This window comes from Melospiza melodia, chromosome 10 (assembly GCF_035770615.1).
Source record: "Melospiza melodia melodia isolate bMelMel2 chromosome 10, bMelMel2.pri, whole genome shotgun sequence".
Taxonomy (NCBI): domain Eukaryota; kingdom Metazoa; phylum Chordata; class Aves; order Passeriformes; family Passerellidae; genus Melospiza; species Melospiza melodia.
This window is the reverse complement of record NC_086203.1, coordinates 31,122,304-31,141,758: the sequence shown is the minus strand read 5'-3', so window position 1 is coordinate 31,141,758 and position 19,455 is coordinate 31,122,304. Positions and strand designations below refer to the sequence as shown.

The 19,455-nt window shown below is 43.0% G+C and overlaps 1 protein-coding gene across 7 annotated transcripts in view; it reads left to right on the top strand.

Moving 5' to 3' along the window:
• The first annotated feature begins 154 nt into the window (after positions 1–154).
• Positions 155–19,455, top strand: part of TMCC1 (transmembrane and coiled-coil domain family 1) — a 73,796-nt gene continuing 54,495 nt past the window's right edge. The window contains exons 1-4 of one of the 7 annotated variants that reach the window (XM_063165091.1): positions 155–229; positions 3,750–3,996; positions 13,850–13,906; positions 17,000–17,244. In XM_063165091.1, the coding sequence (XP_063021161.1) occupies positions 17,041–17,244 (204 nt within the window). In that variant the 5' untranslated portion in view covers positions 155–229; positions 3,750–3,996; positions 13,850–13,906; positions 17,000–17,040. Of the gene's footprint in view, positions 230–2,133; positions 2,375–3,749; positions 3,997–11,605; positions 11,650–13,849; positions 13,907–16,532; positions 17,245–19,455 lie in introns of those variants that run through there. The other 6 variants (XM_063165090.1, XM_063165093.1, XM_063165092.1 and 3 more) reach the window with 6 other exon arrangements.

Here is a 19,455-nt window from a genome sequence, read left to right as displayed (position 1 = left end):
GCAGCGGGACCAGGCACTGATATGACTCCGCCCAGCCCACACGTAACCGCGGCGGCGTTGCTGGGGCGGGGCCTCACAGCGCAGGCGCCGTGGGGAGGGCGTGCCCTACCGCAGGGCCCGCCCCCGCAGGTGACGCCACCGCGCGCGCCTGCCCCACCTCTCGCGCGACGTCACGCGGCCGGGCCGGGCGGTGGCGGCGCGCGGGGATGGAGCGGCCGCCGCTCGGCCGGTGAGTGACCGACGGACCGCGGGATCGGGAACGGAGAGGGAACGGGATCGGGAACGGGGCGGGAGAACACCCAGAACCGAGGGACCGGGCGAGGGGACCCCGCCCGACCGGCCCCGCGAGCGCCCATCGCGAGCGCCCATCGCGAGCGCCTCATCCACCCCCAGACCCGTCGCTCGGCCGGGCTGTCTCTCGCCGTCCCCGCTCCTGCGGCCGGTTTAGGACTCTCTGTCCAGGTCGCGGCCCCGCCGGCCCGCTCGCCCCGTTCCGGGCCGTCGTCCGGGACGCAGGGCCCGGGCTTCGCGGGGAGATGTCCGGCCTGGCGGTGGCGAGCGGCGCCCTCGGCCCCTGCCGTGGCCCCCGCGATCGCCCCGATCCCCGCGGCCCCCACAGCCCCCCGGGCCTCCCGGGGGCGGCCCCACGCACGTGTGGCCTGTGCCGGAGGTTCGCGAGGCACCGCCTCGGCCCTCCCTCTGGTTTGGGGCGGGCTGAGGCGTGTGTTCGCTTCGCTGATTCCTGCTCGCCTTGGCTGTCTGATGAGATGGTTAAGACACGAATTATTTCATGGCGGGCTCAGAATTTGCCGGCTTAAAAGCAGATTGTCAGTGATAGGCCTTTAAAGTAAAGAGCTTAAGGGGTAAAGCAGCAGCTTCGAAGCTTTATGAGTGCCAAAATTCACGAGACTTGGAGCTGACGCTGTGTTTGTGACTTGTGTGCAGCTGCTGTCACTGGAGACACGGAAGTACCTGGTGTGCATTAGTGACAAATGCGGTGGCCAGCAAAACTCCCATGGTGGGTGGAGGCATCGCTTTCACTAAAAAAATCTATCAATAGGGAAACTTAATGAGGCTTCTTGGTGGGTAGGAGGTGTAAAGGTCTGAACTGAAGGTACAAAGATCTGAGTTGAAGGCTAGGGGAAGGGGAGACAGAAGAGGGTAATGGAACTCCCACTGCATCAGTAAACAGTGTCCATCATCCACAAACCTTAAAATCAGGTGTTTCTGCAGGTTGGAAACCTTTAGTAACAGCATACTGGTGTGGTCACTGAAGTAGGGATGCCTTGATCTGAGCCAGTGCCACTGGGTTCTCCTCAGCCCAGGGAGTAAGTGCTGCTGTCCCCGTTGTTCACCACTGACTCTGTTTTACTCAAGATTAACGTGTGGCAGGTGACTCCATTTTTGGTCATGATCCTTTTCTTAGGGTAAATTCTTGGTCCATCTGGAAGTGTCTAGAGGCAAGGAAGGCCCGGTGAGTACTCACTGGAAGGGATGTTTTTGTCTTGGTCCTGGGAGAGCTCTTCCCTCTCTTGTCCGGGGACAGTGGTGCTCCCCAGCTTGCAGGGCTTGTGCTGCTCAGCAGCTCTGCAGCCACATAGGGTTCTGGCACTGAATGAACAAGTTTGTTGTAGCTTTGTATACACTGTGTCCAGTTCTTTTGCCTGATAAACCCACCCAGCTGATCTGGAAGCCATCCAAAGTATGGAAGCAAACTGAAGATGGAGAAAGATCTACTTTGTGTGGAATTTGCTTTAGAAAGAAATTGGAACTTCAGGTTTCCATGAAGTCTGGGGTTTCCCTCCTCCATTTACCACATAAAATTTACCACATTTACCACATTGCTGAGTTTGGTTTTCCAAGCAGTACTGTGTCATAGTTTGAGCTGTCTCGCATCTTATTTAATCACAGCTGAAGTTCCTGTAATTAAAGCCTATGTCTAATTCAGATACAAAATGGAAGTCGTTGGAAGTCTACAGATTTTGTTTCCCTGTGTTTAGAGCGGTGCGTTCTGCAGGAAATGGGTTGTATGTAGTGAGTCAGCTCCTCCACTGCTTGGGTGAATGGCCTGTGCCTGACTGTGAGCTAGCAACTGTGGCTGCTCTGGAGTCGGGCAAACCTTGTGTAGTGTTTTCTCTGGTCTTTCTGAGAATTGTTTTGAACCATTCAAAAAGACTTGGTGTGATAATATCCTGGGCTTGGTTTCTAGGAATTTTTGCTTAGAGCTCTGGAGGAGGAGTCTTCCCTTTCCACTGGCTTCCCCAGCACGTTTACTGGTGTGGCATGTTCTCCTCAGGTGGTTCTGTAGCTGTCTGTCTGCCAGTGAGAGCTGGGTTTTGGCACCTGAATTCACCAAGTGCAAGGTGTTTCTCAGGTGAGCTGGCTGGTTGGCTGCCTCTTGATAGACCTGGAGTCTCCTCACCCCTGAAATAGAGGGAGTGGGTTTTGCTGTCCCCTAAGGCCTGATGAAGGCTGGTTGCTGTAGCACACTGAATGCTGTTTGGCACAGAGGTTGTGCACTCTCCATGAGGGATGGAGCTCCTGTGGACTTGAGCTCTCTGGTGCCAGGAACAGGATGGTCTCTCAACAGCGAGACTTGTAAAAATGGTGTGTAGGCAATGAACCCTGGGTGGCCCAGGTGACATCAAGAAGTCCCTTCCAAGGTCAGCAAATCTGTGAACTCAGCACAATGTTTCCTAGAGGATAAACTGACATCCCTAGAAAGAGTGAAGATGGCTGAATGAAAAGGAACATGAAGGTGGCAGTCTAGACATGCATTGTCTGCACTTCTAGAAACTCAGTATTCTGCTGTGATTAAATACTGAAAATACTTAACTCCCCTAAGCAGTTGAGACCCTGGATATTGTTACAGGACAATGATAGCTGACCAAGCTGATTGTTTGGTGTTGAATTTAAGCTCCAAATTCTCAAAATTATTCTTCCAGCCAAGCTGTTAAGGAAAAAAGAAAGAAGACAACTAATTGTGTAGAGTTAAATATATTTTTGCAAAATGTAATGTCTTTGTACTTTCAGAAACATTTAATGGTAAGGCAGATCTAGTTGACCCTTTTTATTTATAAACTCATGTACCAAAAATACAAAACACTTCTACCAAAATAAGATTGAGAACTTTGATTTGGAAGCTAGATCTGACACACCATGTGAAATGCAAACACAGAACAGGAGGTCTCTGCCCCAAAAATGTTTACATTTTATTAACTTAAATCCAGACCTGAAAAATTCAGAAGTTTGCCAACACTCCGGAACATTTATGCCATGCACATACCCCCCGCCAAGTATGTACTTTATGTGTATGCTGTGTTGGGGCTTCCATCACACTCTGTGTTGGTCCCCATTTTGGACAGTGGCTTAATTCTTTAGTCTGACACTGGTCACACAGGCACTCCTGTGGCAAAATACTCAGTAAACATCAAGGCATTTGGTGAGCTGGGAAAGTTTGTCTGACTCAGGGCAATCTGTGATGTGATATAGTGTTGCATGCTCTGATATGATCAAACTTTATTTGAATGCTTAGAGGATTTCCCTCCTTGAGATAATTTATTAGGTTAAAATAGTCAGAGTATGAGGTAACTTCAGAGACTGCTTCTGATTTTAAATACATCAAAGCTAGCAGAAACCCAGTTTTTCAAAGTTAATTCTTTCTCTGAAGGGGACTCTGAATATGTGTGCTGTTTTATTGTTTATCAGGTATTAATGGCGTTTCTTATTATGCTTGTTAATTTTGGCAGGTCTTTCTCCTCTACAAAGAAGCTTTGTTGCCAAGACTTACTCTGAAAATGACCCAGAGTACCTACTGCAGATGCCTGCAAGTGTAGAAGCTGATAAATCATATCTTCTTCCCTCCCCTGACTTACCTGTTTCCTCTGGAATTTATACTTCTAAATTTTTTTAAAGTTGAATGTCTGTTGATGGCATTTGAATTACCACTGTGAGCATACTTATGCAAAGAGACAAGCTATCCTGAGCACTTTTGAGGTATGTATGCCTTCTGTGACTTAGAACATATGGAAGAGGAAGCCATCTGATTAGGGCAAAGAGAGTTCTAGGTGTACATATTCTAGATTTAGGCTGATGTGCACTGTTTTGCATGGTTTTAGCAGCAGAATATACATATACATAGTGAGGCTGTAGGAGCACCAGCTGGCATTGTATGGAGGGTGACCTTGGTTGAACCTACTTTGGGAGTACTCAAAAGATTGTATTTAGAAAAGCTATATCCACTGCTACCCATTCAGTTCCTAAATACCACCACGGTCTGCAGAAATTTTCTTCTTCAAAGTGCGTGTGTCGTTGAAATGTGCCTGGGAGGCCATGGTGGTTGCTCTATTTGCCAAGGTAAAGCACTCACATGAAGTTACAAAGTATTTGCCCTGAATTTGGAAGCATCTGGCATGAAGGTTAGGAAAGAAGGATATTTTGCTTGCCTACCTGTGCACAGGTGCTGGCACAGTGGTCTCTGCTCCCAGAAAGAGGCAGTCTCATTAGACAATATGCCTGTGATGTACAAGTTACAAGCAGAGCTGGGTGGGATTTGCCTTGTTGCTGTGCACATTTGTCCCACTCAGGTAACAAGAGATGGACAGCCTTGGCTGTTTCCGCAGCATAGAAAGTAACCAGTATGCACGGTTTTATTTTCCTTTTCCTAAAGCCTCCTTTGGAGGCTTTTAGCTGTCTATACATATTCTAAACCTGGAATGAGGAAGCTGGCTAACTGCCTCTGTATGGGCTTAGAAGGGGCTGGTGTGCACTGATAACATCTTTTCCTTCTGTAAACTGCTTGGACTCCTTATCCCTTCTGTGATGTAGATGCCAGCGTTCCAGAGCAGTGGCAGTTTTGTCAGTTAATGGTGGGTTAGAGTGAAAGGCAGCCAAACACACACCTCTCTGGCTTCCAGAAGAGACATTCATTGGTGGGTTTAGTTTAAAAAGGAAAACTAGTTGTGCTGAAAGTAGCTACCTGACTGAATCATTCATCATGCACAGTTGCCGTACAGGATATATTTAGCAGACAACATGCATGCTTTTGTTGATAAGCTCCAGTGATTCAGGCTAAGATGATGCTGGAGGGACACAAATCTGACCTACCTCCCTGTCTGGCTTAAAACAGCCTGATGGTGTTCCTGTAAGAGGAAGGCAGAATGGGCTGTGTTGCAGTGCAAGTCTGAACTGTAGTGGGCAGCGAAGCACGGTGGTTGGGAAGGGGATCCCTTACATGTGCTGAAGGAACTCATTCACCTGCAAGCAGAGCGGGGCCAGGGATTGGCATCTTGATGAGATTCTTTGTTATGAGTGGACAGAAGTTGGTGTAGCACAGTTAAAATGTGTTTCTCAGTCTGCCTGGACAGTGTTATTTGGCTGTGGCAGTGTGCAAAAGCAGCATTGGGCAGAAAGGAGAGCATTGTTTCATGTAAGCTGCTTTCATAGAAGCTGTAGGAACACACTAGGAGTGGTTTGCTGAGCTGCCCATTGCCACCTTATTGGTGCTTTATGCAGTGTACCAGGGATGTGCATTCTGCAACCCAACTTGGTGCATTTTTTTTGGTGGTATATAAGTTGTGATCTCTGTGATCCTATCAATTAATGGTGCACATTTCCCAAAAAAGCTGCCATTCTGTGAAAACAGAACAAGTCCTGCAGTATCTTTGAATACCTGTAAGAATACATAGACTGCATGTCTCCATGAGTGTATATTCCTAAACAGAGTATTAGTCTTTATTTCCTTAACTGTAAGATAATGTTGACCTACCTTTGTAAAACATTAAGTTTCATGAAAAACATAAGTGCAGTTTAATTATTCAAACTCATATAACTAAAAGTGAATTACTAAAATGTTGGATGACAAGGAGATTGAGTATAAGATAAAGTTTTCTTTTGATTTAAAGAAGTAGTCTGAAAGGTGAAATTGTGTACATTAGAGAAAGTTGCATTAAAACTGTTCTACAGGTTGTCTAAAAAGTTCAAAGAACGTTAGAGGACACTGCAGTGTTGAGATGAATGGTACTGCTGTTCATTCAGCTGGTGGGATGGTTTATGACAGGAAGTTTGCAGATACCTACTTACAGTTTTTTCAGGCATAAATTTGGCGAATTTCAGTAAATTTTGGATTTGTGTTAGCTGATGGTGTCCTTAACAAATCCCATAGTGGCCTTCGATAGTGAAGCTGTTGACTATTATTTTCCTGGAAGCCAGTTGCCATGGTGATTATCCTGAAGGCAAATAAATGTGCTTTTTGTGGTTCCCAGCTTTACTAGTTTTGAGCAAAAGGACTGTGGCCTTTTCTGGGATCACTGGAAGTGCTGCACCCATAGCATTCCGTGTTTGTAAATTCACTGCCCGCTGAACAAGCATTTCATGCTTTAGTGGGTCACAGTCATAAGGGGTAGTGTGACTTGTCTGTGAGAAGCAGTGAGTGTCCTTACTGTGATCCTGAGGTTGAATAGCAGTTAAAATGGGAGAAATGAGCACAGAGCAACTTTTGGTCAGAATCTGCTAAGACTGAACTTAGCTCATTCACGCCAGTAATGGCAGACTGACTAGTAAGGCAAAATCTCTATTGGTGAAAGCCAGTCCCTCCTAGGTGCATGGGGCTGTGGTCCTTCCCTGTGGTGGCTTTCAGCTGGGGTAGCCTCTAGCTCTGGTTGCTACTGATTTATATTAAATATCCTTCTTATATTAAGGAAGATATTCTGCATATGTGAGCCTTTGCATAACAGAAGAACTTGGCTATGCATTGGGTACCTGTGAGAAGTTTTACTGCCTGGGCTGCAGAGCATCCTGTGGTAAGAGAGCAGAGACGGGGGCTGAATCGGTGGCTGCTTGCTGCTCTGCAGGGCAGTTCCTGTGCTGGTCATACTTTTGCTGTGGGAGTTAGTTCTCAGCTGGTTTGTTGTGCTGAAAGTTTTTGTTCTGGTTTACTGAAGTCCTTTAAATGCTTCTGGTGTAATTCCAGTCTGTGGGAGAAGTACAGGGTCCAGTACTGTACAATCTGTTTATTAATAATATATTAATAGGGCCAGGTGAAGAATTTTGTAGGTGATGCAAGATGGGAAGTTGATAGACCTGATGATAGTACTGCCATTCAGAGGCACCTGGATAGGCTTGAGGAATAGGCAGGCATGAACCTCATGAGGTTCAATGAAGGGAAAGAAGAAGCTCTGCACCTGGGGAGGACCCACCTGGTATAGCTGGTGTTCTGTAACCACCCGTGTACTGAAATTCCTATCATGTACCTGTACTGGGAGCCTGACCAGCTGCAAAGCTGCTCTGCAGCTAGCAAACGGGTGTTCTGGCAGAAACCCAAGTTGCACAGCAGCTCTGGAAGGAGCCATTAACTTGTGTCTTGCTTTTGGCTCTGATTATAAGCCCACACCTTCTCAGTGGTAGCTGAAATTCAGCCTTATTTCAAATAAGATTGCTCTTTTATGCTGCTTTGAGTGAAGATTTGTGGATTTTTTAATGTGGACTCTACCGTGAATGTGGGAAGAAACATGATTTTGGCTGAGGTTTTAAATGCGTGACTACTTGTTTCCCATTGGCAACAAAGTAGTCAAGCCCAATTGCTTTATACCAGATTATTGCCTCTGTGCAGCTGGATGTGGAGGTGGATATTGAAGAGCAGCATATTTGTGAGTGGCTGCTTTGCTGTGCTGGATTTGTGCAGTTTGTGTGTGTGTGTCTCTAAAATGCATTATAAGATCTAAGAGAAGAAAAGAACCGTAGATATGCACCTGTATTTTTATTGCAAAAGTCCAAAAAGTGAGCAAAGCAGGGAATTCCCAAGTCTGTGTGGTAGCAGTTGATGGATGGCTGACATGGGTCCTGTTCCAAAAGGTGCTGCTCTGAGGGGATAGGGAGTTGTGGCTGTGCTGGGCTGGTTCCTTGGCCCCTGAAAAGAGGCCTGGCAGCGTGTCTGTGTGCTGCAGGGCAGGTGCCCATGGTTCTACTCACACGGTGTCTGTGAGGTACACAGGCCAGGCTGATGCTGTTCCTACTCGTTAGGGTACATAGGAATGCAATGATATTGTTCCTTGTCGCAAGCTCTGCTTGAGCCTACCTGGGACCGGGAGAAGTGGCTGTAATGAGTCAAGTCAAAAGCACCTTATGGATGTCTCCTGTTTCTGTTGACAGCTGATAGCAGGTTTTTAACATTGAGAACAGGTAAGAAGGTGTGGGTGGTGGTAGTCTTTTACAGATAGGTCCTCCCAGCTTCATGCAAGCTGACTGAAGGACTTCAAGCAGTGTTTGGGTAACCTGAACATCTTGTTTGTAGTCCTGCAGGGAGGAATGTGCTAATGCTTGATTAGAAAAGGCCCTGCAAACAAACTGGCCCCAGATTAAGGCCACTACTGTTATACTAATACAATTTTTTTGAAGAGTCACGCTTAAGTGAAAGCTCCCTAGACTCGCAGTCTTGAAAAAGGATCAGGAAGGAGAGTTTTCTTCTGAAGAGCAGGATGAAGCTGTCAGTGGTTGAGCAGCATCAACAGTCAGAATAGCGATGACTGTTGACTTCTGGTCAGAATTTGTCTTGCCAGATTTGTGTCACATTTTAAACAATACTGGTAGAAAGAGCTGGTTTTGAGTCATCAGGGGGACTATTTTACCACTATGTGTGAGGTTAGTTCTACTTCTTTCACGAGTCATTGTAAATATGATACTTTCCTAGGGCTAAAAGCACATGTTAAAATCACACATAGTGTGGGGTGTGGGTTGATGGTAGATATCTTTCTTTACAAGCCTGCTAATTTAACTTGTTTTAACCTCCTTACAACTGCAAGCCTGGAATAAACCTTTGTTTTAGAACTAGAGTTGCTAAATCTTGCCAGCATCTCTGCTGGCATTATCACAGATAATTCTGCTAGGAATTAAAATGAGAGGCCATCTCTTCTTTTCTTTGTATCACTAGCATGGTTAGACATCTCTCTTTAATGCCAGGAATAGGTGTGGTATAACCTTTTGTCTTCCCTTGGAAATGAAATGAAAATACCTGTATTTCCATTTTATGGTTCACTTGTTCCTGACATTTGAGTCAGCTTTGACACACAGAAGGTGGCACTGTCTCTTGGCAGACAGGCAGTGAGGAGATAAGTGCAGCTTTGATCTCTTCCCTTCGCCCCTTTCTCTCCTGAAAAGATCCTGCCGAAATTCTTGCCATGGCCTAGTACTGTTGCATTTTTCCAGAGACTGAAGAATCAGATCCAGATAATGCAGATCTTAATACAAGAAGTTAAAAGTAGGAGTGCAACTGACCACTAAAATATTTGAGATGCTTCAAGGAATTAAATCCATTCTTTTCTTTGTGGAAGACACATTGTTTTGAATATTTGCTTTACACTTCTTCAGTCTTTTCCTTTGGGAAGGAAGTTTCTCTCTTTGCAAAATGCAGTATTTGAACTGTAGAAGTGAAATCACTTGTATTCTGATGAGTCCTTGCTGAAGCTCATGCGAGTTCCTGTTTCTGCAGCTGTTATAGCCATAGCCATAGCATCAGATAGGAGGTTTTTGATAACGCCATCTGGGAGTAATTGTGTACCCTGTCTGTCTACTTCCTCTCTTTAACCTTATTCCAAAGTTGTTATAACTGGGTCTATGGTCAGATTTGTCCCTCAGTCCCGTCTTCCTTCAAATAAGAGTTATTTTCTTTTGTATTGGTTCATATCACAGCCGTGGAAATATCTGTGCCTACAAAAGCTAAAATTGAATGCCATGCTGTGGTTCTGAAAATGAGCCCCAGGGGACAAAAGAGGTTGGAAATGTCCTAAATTGCCATTTCTGTTGTACTTCTGGTGTTGTGAAAGGACAGCTTCAGATCCCTGCTTGGACAGTGGCTGGAGATGTCCCTTCAGTGTTCTTCAGTGAAGCCCTGAGTTCAGGGCATGCACTTGGCTGATTTTTAGAACATGGTAATAGGGGTGCAACATTTTTTCCTTTTGCAAAAATCAGAGGTGTTTTAGAGGAAATTCTGCTGTTTGGCTTAACTTCAGTTTGGTTTTGAGGAAGAGTGAGTGAGGATGTCAGTTTTCTGAAACAGGCCACTAAATTAAGTGAAAGTGTCAACTGTCAGCCTTCCTGTGGCAGACCACACAGTTTTGAATTGCAGGTTTCCTCTTGAGCCTAGTAAAGCCAGCTGTCTTTATAATAATTCTTCATCCACTTTGTTTTTCTTCTAAAATCCCTGCAGACTGCACTGTTAGTGTTGTCTCCCAAATTTTAATTATGTTCACAAAAATTACAAGAAAATGTACATGATATATGTAATTGTCAATGTCAACTAATCAGAAGACTCTAGTTAAATCTTTCTTCAACATTCACTTAGCTTTCTTGAAGCACTTTTTTTATATAATGTGATGGAAAATAGCCTATATGTAGCCTTTTCCAGAAAATAATGTTTTTAAGTGGTTTGAGTAGGTTCCAATTACACTGCTGTACACTGTTCATAAATGAATCTGAAGCTATCAACAGGAGAAATCACGGAAGTATAGCATTAACCTTATGAGAACAAATTTTAAGTTTGGTTCTCTGCTGTAAAAGTGTCACATGACCTTTAGGCAGCTTCTTGATCTTTCTGTGGTGGGGGGGTTGCCTGAAAACTAGGGAAATAATGATAATTCAACATAATCTAGGAGCATTTGAAGGGTGAATTCACAGGCTGCTCACGTTATGGTAATATAAACCTAGAAATACTTTATGTAGCTAAGGAATTCATCAAGGATGAAGTTCTGCTGAGCTGTGGAACCAGCAGCATTGCCTCACAGTCAGACTCCGTGGCACATCAGCTCTAGATGCAGCAGTGCAGTTGGGAAAGGCTTCTGATAAATAGGCAGGTCACCAGCTATAGAAATACAGCTGAAACATTTTGCTTTTGTTTTCACATGAGATTTTAACATATCACAAACACAGAATGATTATGTATTGGTACCTCTGCATAGTTAGTAATTTTGGAGAATCTTGATCTTTACTTTATAGCTTTGATTCAAACAGTGTAACCACTGAGTTACTGAATGTTCAGAGAGTGGTGGAAAAGATGTCAGGAGTAGAAAAGATGTCACTGGCAATTGGTTGTACTCCAAAGCAGCAGAACCATTTCTGAAAACCAGTCACTAAACTTTAGGCCACTTTTGAGTTATTATTACTCAAATAAACATGGAAAATTGCCTCATCTTTGGTGATGTTGTGTATGGTTCTTAGATGTGAACTTCTACTTTGCAGAAGAACCAGCAGTCTTTATTCCGCATTCAGATCAATGAACAAGCAATACTTCCTATAGGGAGGGCATCAGTAGTGTAGTGGTTGCCCACAAGTGTTATTGAAGGTACTTGATTCTGATGTAGGTGTACTCAGGAAGATGTTTATTAAAAAGAAATTGAAAGGAGAAAGGGATCTATCACTCACTAAGGTAGTGTTTGGTATATGCTCTGTGAGTGACAATAAGTGAAGTTTTCTCTTATCTACAGAATTAGTATTTGAGCTTTCAGGAACGTAAACTGTACACATTAGTTCTGATGGCCAGCAGAACTAATAATATATTTATTAAATATAAATAATATATTTATTAAATATAAAGTTATAGGAGCTGTTTCAACAGGATGTGGATCTGAGAAGAGGCTGATGTTGAAAGATCACCTTCTGGTATGTTTGATCTGAGCATGCTGCCCTTGCGCACGTGTACCATTAATGGATATAGTAATAGAAATGGTGAACTCTTTTTGGTGTGCCAAAGCATAAAATCTGCTGATGAAACCTTTGAAGTTGCTATTTGTTAATGTGTATGGAAATGCATGGGAAAAAGTGACTGTCTCCCTCCCCACCCCTGCTTCAGAGAGGAGGGCAATAGGGGATCTGCTCTCACTCCTTTTTCCTTGTAACATACTCACCTCTAACAAACAAGTGCCTGGACTGTGTAGAGCTATTTTAGGCTTGTGAGGATTTTAGGAGAAACATTTCATGTTTCACATGGGATCACACATAATGCCATTTTTGTCCCTGAAGATCTTAAAAATCATGTAATTCATACCTAAACACACTGCCAGTCTTTTCCTCTAACAGTGCTATCAGCCATACTCCCTTTCTGGTCTTGGCCTGGAGAGGGTCTTTGTGTATCTATATCTTGTGTTTCTGGTTTTCCTTTCAGACTTCAGTAGAATTCAAAAAATATTTTCTTGGGTAAATTTTGGAGGAGGAGGATGATAAAGAATTATGTATGTAAAACTGTAGGTATCTTTTCCATTAAAGATAGTATAGTATTGTTTTCTGTTTTCTTTCTGCCTATATTCTACCATTTACCTAAGGTATTTGTATTTAATTAATTCTTGTATGTCTTCTTCCATTCTGGCCCAAATTCTCCACTCAGACTTTTTCAAAATTGTTCTATTGTAATAGCTAAATATATACATTTCTCTAGATATTGGATAGTCATGTTACTATCCTGTTTTCTTGAGTCAAATTACTCTGTTACTGGTGTCTTCCTGTTTAAATGTTTTCCAGATGACAGCCCTCTTGAATTTCACACCCATTCCAGTTTCTCATGAGTTCTTTTTTCTGATAGCATTAGTTGTTAACACACCCAGAGCTTTCTCTCCTTATTTGCTCTGCTGAACAATGATGCTTTTAAAATATCTTAATCCTCCTTTGGATATAAATCGCTTGCTAGGGTTCCCAGTTCCTGTAACAGGTGGCTTTCCAGTGTGTGACTGTTGCTTCTTTAGTCTTTCTTGCTAAACTGTTTGCCTGGATACAGACTCCATTTTGGGATGGGTTTCTGAAAATAATCTGGGATTTCTCAAACTAAGCTGGGCTTTTTCTTAGCAAAAATTGCTTCTATTCTGAAACAACTGAAAAGTGCTTTTCTTTTACCAAATAGGATGAGTTGGAAGCATCTCCTTCCTAAGATCCCTGCTAACTGTGATGACAAGTCTATAGTGAGCTGTTAAATTGACCTGTTTATGAAATAAAAGGAATGTGAGGATTATATAGCTAATTGTATTTCACATCTTTATTATTGAGGGTTCATGGTGTTCTTATGTGGCATAAGAGAAAGGTATTTGAAATACTCTATAAGAAGGTAGAATTTTTCCTGTTTCCTTTGCTTGAAAATAATTTTTCTTCCCCATTTCTTTTGTGCAGAGTTCTTGGGGTGTTCATCTGAAGAATAGTGTGCTCCCTGTTTTCAAGAGCTGGTTGAGTTAATGATCATCTTTAGAAAATCTGGGTGATCTGGCTGTGTTTCAGACTAGTCCTTGCGGCTGCCTAGAGAAGTGTGGTTGGCGTGTCTGGTCTCAGCTGTCCTCTTGTCACCTCCTAGCCAGCACCTGGCCTTTGGGTCTTTTGCAGGAATTGGCAGGCAGGAGCTGCCAGGGGACAGCAGCTGCCTGTGCAGTGAGCTGTGGCAGGTGCAGGTGTGTCCGAGTGCCCACAGCTTTTACCTCCTGTGAGGTGAACACCAGAGCCAGCTGTTTGACCTGGGCTGGGAGCATGGAGAATGACTAAATAGGAGAGGAAAATAAAATCTACATGGTGCTGGTTGGAGCCCTAGCGTCTTCCTCTGCTTTCGGCCTGCGGTGGTGGCCATAAACCCCAACGTAAAATGCTCCTTCACAAGAACTTCTTGATTAACTTCATAAGATTCAGTTTTAACTTCAGTCATATTTTTATCCCTTCAGTTATTTGAAAGAGTTTAAAACAGGACAGCTTCCAGGGGCGCTTGCATTTCAATGGAAAAAAAATTGCTAAAAAAAAAATTAAAAGTTGGAACCATGCTCTTTCTTTGCTGTTTATGTATATCTTTCCTCTGGTTTTCAGTATTGTATCTCATACCCAATTTCTTTTGCAGTTCTGTTCAGTGGAGGGACTGCTGTGGGTCAGCCATGCTAAAGGGCATATGATGGAGGCAAGTACAAGTTTATCCTTTCACTATTATCTAATGTTGATTTTGCCAGTTTTTCCTTTTGAACTGTTTTGTTTCCCAGGGCTTCTGGGAAATAATTGCACAAATGAAGGGCTGTATTAGAATGTTCTGGGATATAATAATGTTGTAACATCTGCTCAGTTGGCTGTATATGTAATTGTGAATTTTGTTCCTGATGTAGTGTATTCTTGTACAAATAAGAAATGTATGTTTTTGAACTTTATGGTATAAAGTATTGTTTCCTCCCACTAACAGAATATAAAAGTGGTTGTAAGTAGAGAAAACAAAAGTGGCCACAAAAGTTGAATCCTTATGAAATAAGTGTGCTAATCAATTTTGAAGATTCACAATTCTTCACACTTAGAGTATTTTTTTTTCCTCAGAAGTAGATAGTGGAACAAATAAATACTGGTAAGGACCTTCATACCAGATGTGTAATTTGCAAAGCTCATTTCATCCTATGGAAATAGAAGTAGGAGATGACTACAAAGCTCCCATTAGGAACCTCTGAGATGCTGTATAATTTCAGAAATATGTTGTAGAATACACAGGATGGTCATATCTTGTTTGTAAGCTCACTGTGGGCTGGTTTGTTTCAGGTTGGTTTGTAAACTGCCATAGGGTTAATTTAAGCGGGGTAATTTTTTCTAGCAGATAATGCGTGGAATTCCAGTTAGACTCAGGTGGTGTTCTTTAAGACCACCAGTGATAATGTTCTTTAAGCATTGCCAGTGATAATGTGAATAGAGAGCATGCAGGAGATCAAAGAGATCCTGGCTGGAGAGTTTACCCATCATCTTAGATAAGAACTGCAGTTCTTCAGTGAGTCCTGACTGAAAATAAATGCTGAGTGAATTAGCTAAAATGGAAAAGGCAGTTATGGGTCAGCTCTCAGGTTTGTATTTTATGCGCCAAATAGTTTTGGGACTCTTGCTTTTTTAGATGGTGAGTTTTGTTCACTGAGCCATTTGGTCTGTTGGTTTTTGCAATTTTTTGTCCCAAAACATAAATTGAGTGCAGTCTAACTTTCTGCAAAACCTGTTGCCTGAAGGGGAAAAAAAGATTAAGAAAGAGGAAGCCCAAAAGCCAAAGCACACTACTAGACAGAAAGGCACTTTAATTCATTTAAGACAGTGTTAAGTATGTAGGTATGTTGTTTTCTTCTGCCACACAATTGCTGCATGAATGTGGGTAAATATATGTTTCTTGGATGTAGTTTATTCCTTTGCGTTTAATGTGTTATTGATTAAAGTGGCCGGTATATCTACACTCAATGCTTATAGCATCTTCAAAGCACAGAGGTAAAATCCTGCATGATTCCAGTGTTCTGCTTTCTGTAAGTACTGAGTTTCTTCTTGCCTCCAACTAATAGCAGTGACACTTGAAAAAAAGAAAGAGAGAGGCAGCTCTTCTGATACTTTTGGATGGCAATTTGAAAAGCATTTTGGAATATCTGTTTAACCTATTGTGTTAGGTTTCAGATGCACAGAATCTAGAGCACTTCAGTTGTAAACTCCAATGCATTCTGTTTCTGCAGCTGTTCTTGCATAGAAATGAACACTCTCAAATCCCAAATATGCTGAGTTTCAAATAATTCTTTTCTAAAGCACAGACTGCTTTCTGCCAAGATTGAGGTAGACCTTTGTGAGCTGATTTCTATATTTATAGAAGCCTAATCAAAGTTTTCTCTTGCAGAAAACAATGGTCAGCTTCTGAGCATGTGATCTCATGGTGCTGATGTAAAACCCTTTCAGTTACTGTATCCTTCCTTTCTTCCTCCCTTTCTTCCCCATATATTTGCTGACCTTCTCCCATAGTTGTTGCTATGAGCAAGTGCTGAGCTGCGCTGTTGTATAATCCAGTCCTGCCTCAGCCCAGGGAATGACTCGGGCTGAGATCTCTAAGAACAGCAGTTCCTGTGACAGAGGCTGAACTGCACATACCTGGTGCTGATCCCTTGCAGATTTGGTTGCTTAATCTACTTTTCAAAATGCATTCTTGTTTCCTGTGAGAGCTGTGGAACAAGACTATGCCAACTGAAAGCATTTCACTTGCCTGTTCTTGCTTGAAGATAGATTTTCACATCAAGTTTCCAGTGCCATCAGTGGATGCTGGCTGTAATAAGCCATTTCTCACTATGTGGAAATGAATAACTTATTTGGAAATGCTCTGGTTTTTTGCATGTATTAAATACTGTTAAGTTAGGGCCTTAGTATCAGATCTTTGTCAAAGAGCAAAATGAATTCTGCCTAAGTGACTAACATGCTTTTCAGAAATTTAACCTCATGTTAGATGTTATTATGGGCTTGTTCTTAATAAACAAAACCCCACTGGTTTCTTCTTGCTTCTCCCCTTTTTGAACAGCATTTGTACCTTTCTTGCTTTCCTACACCCTTTGTGCTGGACTTCTCCCCCCAGGCAATGAATGACTTGTCTCACACAAGCTTTGGCTTCTGCGTACAGCCTAGATGCAACTAATGCCACGTGGAGGGGTGCTCCAAGGACTGCTACATTCTATTTTGTTAATGGCATGTTTTGCACATTGGATTTTTAACCCACACTTGCTGCATGGATGTATAATAATGACTACTCTTTTGTTTAACATTAGATAAGCATGAGATCACCGTGGCACAGCTGCATGTATAGTCACTCTTGAAGCAATTACACACCTAATTGGCTGGCAATCTTGGCATTCTCAAAATAAACACAAGCCTTTTAAAGAAAGGGGACGTATTTATGTATGAATAGTCAAATAAACTTGTTGGGTGTCATCAATGGAGCCGTCTGGCACTGAACAGTTGTCTGATGACCCTGATCCTGGAGGCAAATCCCAAGATCAAGAAACCAAAAAACAACATGAATCAGAGCAAAAATTATCCAAAATAACGCATAATGCTTTGGAGAACATTAATGTCATTGGTCAAGGCTTGAAGCACCTGTTCCAGCATCAGCGCAGGAGGTCGTCTGTTTCTCCACATGATGTCCAGCAAGCTCAGGCTGAGCTGGAGCCTGACCTGGATTTGGAAAGCCAAAGCGTCTGTGCTGAAATTGATGGTGTCTCCACCCACCCCACAGCTCTGAACCGGGTGCTTCAGCAGATCAGAGTGCCACCCAAAATGAAGAGAGGGACCAGCCTGCACAGCAGGTGGGGCAAGGGAGATGCCCCGAAAGGAAGCCCGCAGATCAACCGAAGGTCTGCTCAGGATATTCAGTCGGGTCGGCCCAGATCATCATCCACTACAGATGCTCCCACAAACTTGTCTGTGATGGAGATTGCTTCTTCTATCTATGTAGGTGGAGAAGAGGCCACAGCAGCAGCAGTAAGTTACTCAGATTTACCTTTGATCTTTATCATCTCCTTGTATGTTTTCTTAAGCCCTTTGAAATCTTGTTTTGAAAAGCAGGCTTCTTTCAGCAAATTCAAATGGTGCTGTGTTCAAAAGCTTCTTCAGTGGTGAAGCAAAGAGCTTAAAAGATGCAAGCATTAGTCATTTTCTCACATGGCAGGTGGCTGATTTTATATGTATTTGATCAGTGAAATGAGAGCTACATTTGAAACATATTAGGTTGTTTGGATGGCACACCTCTGTCAAACAAGGAGTGATAGGCTGAGCAGCAGCCAGAGTGGTCCTTCTTAGCAACTGTTAGCTAGTTCCTGCAAGAAAACCTTCCATTTACCTAGATGACTTTTTAAATTCCTCTCTTATTTTCTTTTGTATTTTATAAAAGTAAAGAGTTCTAGTGTGAGTGGATGGTGTTGTTGGTCTTTTAGGCTGTGAGAGGCTCTGGGAACATGGGCTGCAGCCTGCGCTACTGTCCAGCCCCTCAGTGCTGGGTTGCTTGTCTGTGGTTTAGATCATCCTGGCTGCTCTGCTGCTGAGGGATCACTGCTGTCTCCTTCAGTTTGTCCTGCCTGTGTGGGAAAAGCAGTGATGAAATGACAGTCTCCGTTCTGTGACACGTTCTTGCAAAGTTTGCCTATCAGCCTATTGATGATATCAAGAAGCAAACAGCATGTCTTACCATTTCTCCCCTTTCCCAGATCAATTTAGTTGAAGCATTCGTGAAGTTTGATTTTTTTTTTTTTTTGTTTGTTTGCTTTTTGGAAGACTAGCTTTCTGATTAGCTAATTTTAGTTTGTTGAGGAAACTGGTTCAGAGAGTCCTCTGAAAAACAGCCCTTAATAACAAAGGGATCTATGTGTTTCCTCTTGCAAGGAGTCTGCCTGGAGCTGTATCTGAAGCTTTTGCCTCTTGCTGACTGTTACAACAACAGAGATAGTACTGAAGTAGTTGTGAAAAGCACACACTCTCCTGGGCTGGTTAACTTTGCAGTTAGTCAAGCCATTAAAAGTTGAGAGAAAGATACCTCATAACAGCTTCAGGTTTACTTGCCTATTGCCTCTCTCTTCATTGTGAGTGAACTCAGGATCTTTGTTTCAGGAGAATTTTAGGGAAATCTGTTAGTTTTTTGAGTTTGTACCCAAATCCAGCAACAGAAGTTTATAAAGCAAGGTCTGGTTTGTTGATTTCAAACTGTCATCCCTTTACTTCATGTATGAGCAGGGAGATTGAACAGGCTGAAGCATATTAGGTAAGTAATGTGGGAATATGGGGAAAGGCCTTTTCTCCCAACTGTGCAGCTTTGTCTGATGAAATGTTTGCCTGGATTGGTGGTTTCCAAAGTGGAATGTGGGTAGGACATGGACAATGTGGGTAGGACTGGAGTGTAGGAAGGAAATATTTTTTGGTTTGTTTTTATATTTATTTTCCTTTATAGTCTGTGTTTCTATGTATGTTTTAAAATAAGCATATTATAATAGTTGAGTAGTAGATATACATAGTTTATAAATAAGCATACATGTATTGGGAGTCCATGCTCAAACATTTTGTACTGATTGAATGTGCAAAGTTTGGAAACCACTGGGGTCATGTGGCAGGAGTGACAGGAAAAATGAAGACTGTTAATCTGATAGCATTTTGCTACAGCATCTTGCAGGTGTGAGAACAGGTGTAGGAGTCACTTTTTGGCATATAAGGCCTTGTGATTAGGCGAAGCAACCACTTTGACCCTGCAGCTGCCGTTCCTCTGGAGCAGCATGTCGTTCCTGGCCTGTCAGGCCGTCGCCCCCCGGAGCCATCCTTGGTGCTGCTGGCTGTGGCAAAGGGAGAGGGGCTGCACAGGCTTTTGAGAGAGGGGGACTGGAGTCTGACAGAAGAAAACTAAATGAGAGGGGAAAGGCCACCTTTGGGGACTAAACCATGGGAGACCTCTGTGATCAGGTGACCCTTGGTGTAGAGCTTGGTGAATTTCTGGCTGCTTTATAATATTTGCACCATCTTATGACAGACAATAACAATGTATTCTGTAGGTCTAAAGTGACACGGCCAAGGAAATACTGCTATGGAGAATGAGACATAAAAGGAGAGGGCGATGCGAGTGTCAATCCCTTGTACTGAAATCACGTTGCACGTGCCTGTTTTTCTGTTACTACCTTTTGTCTTTTAGCAGATAGTCTGTAGGAGAGGGAA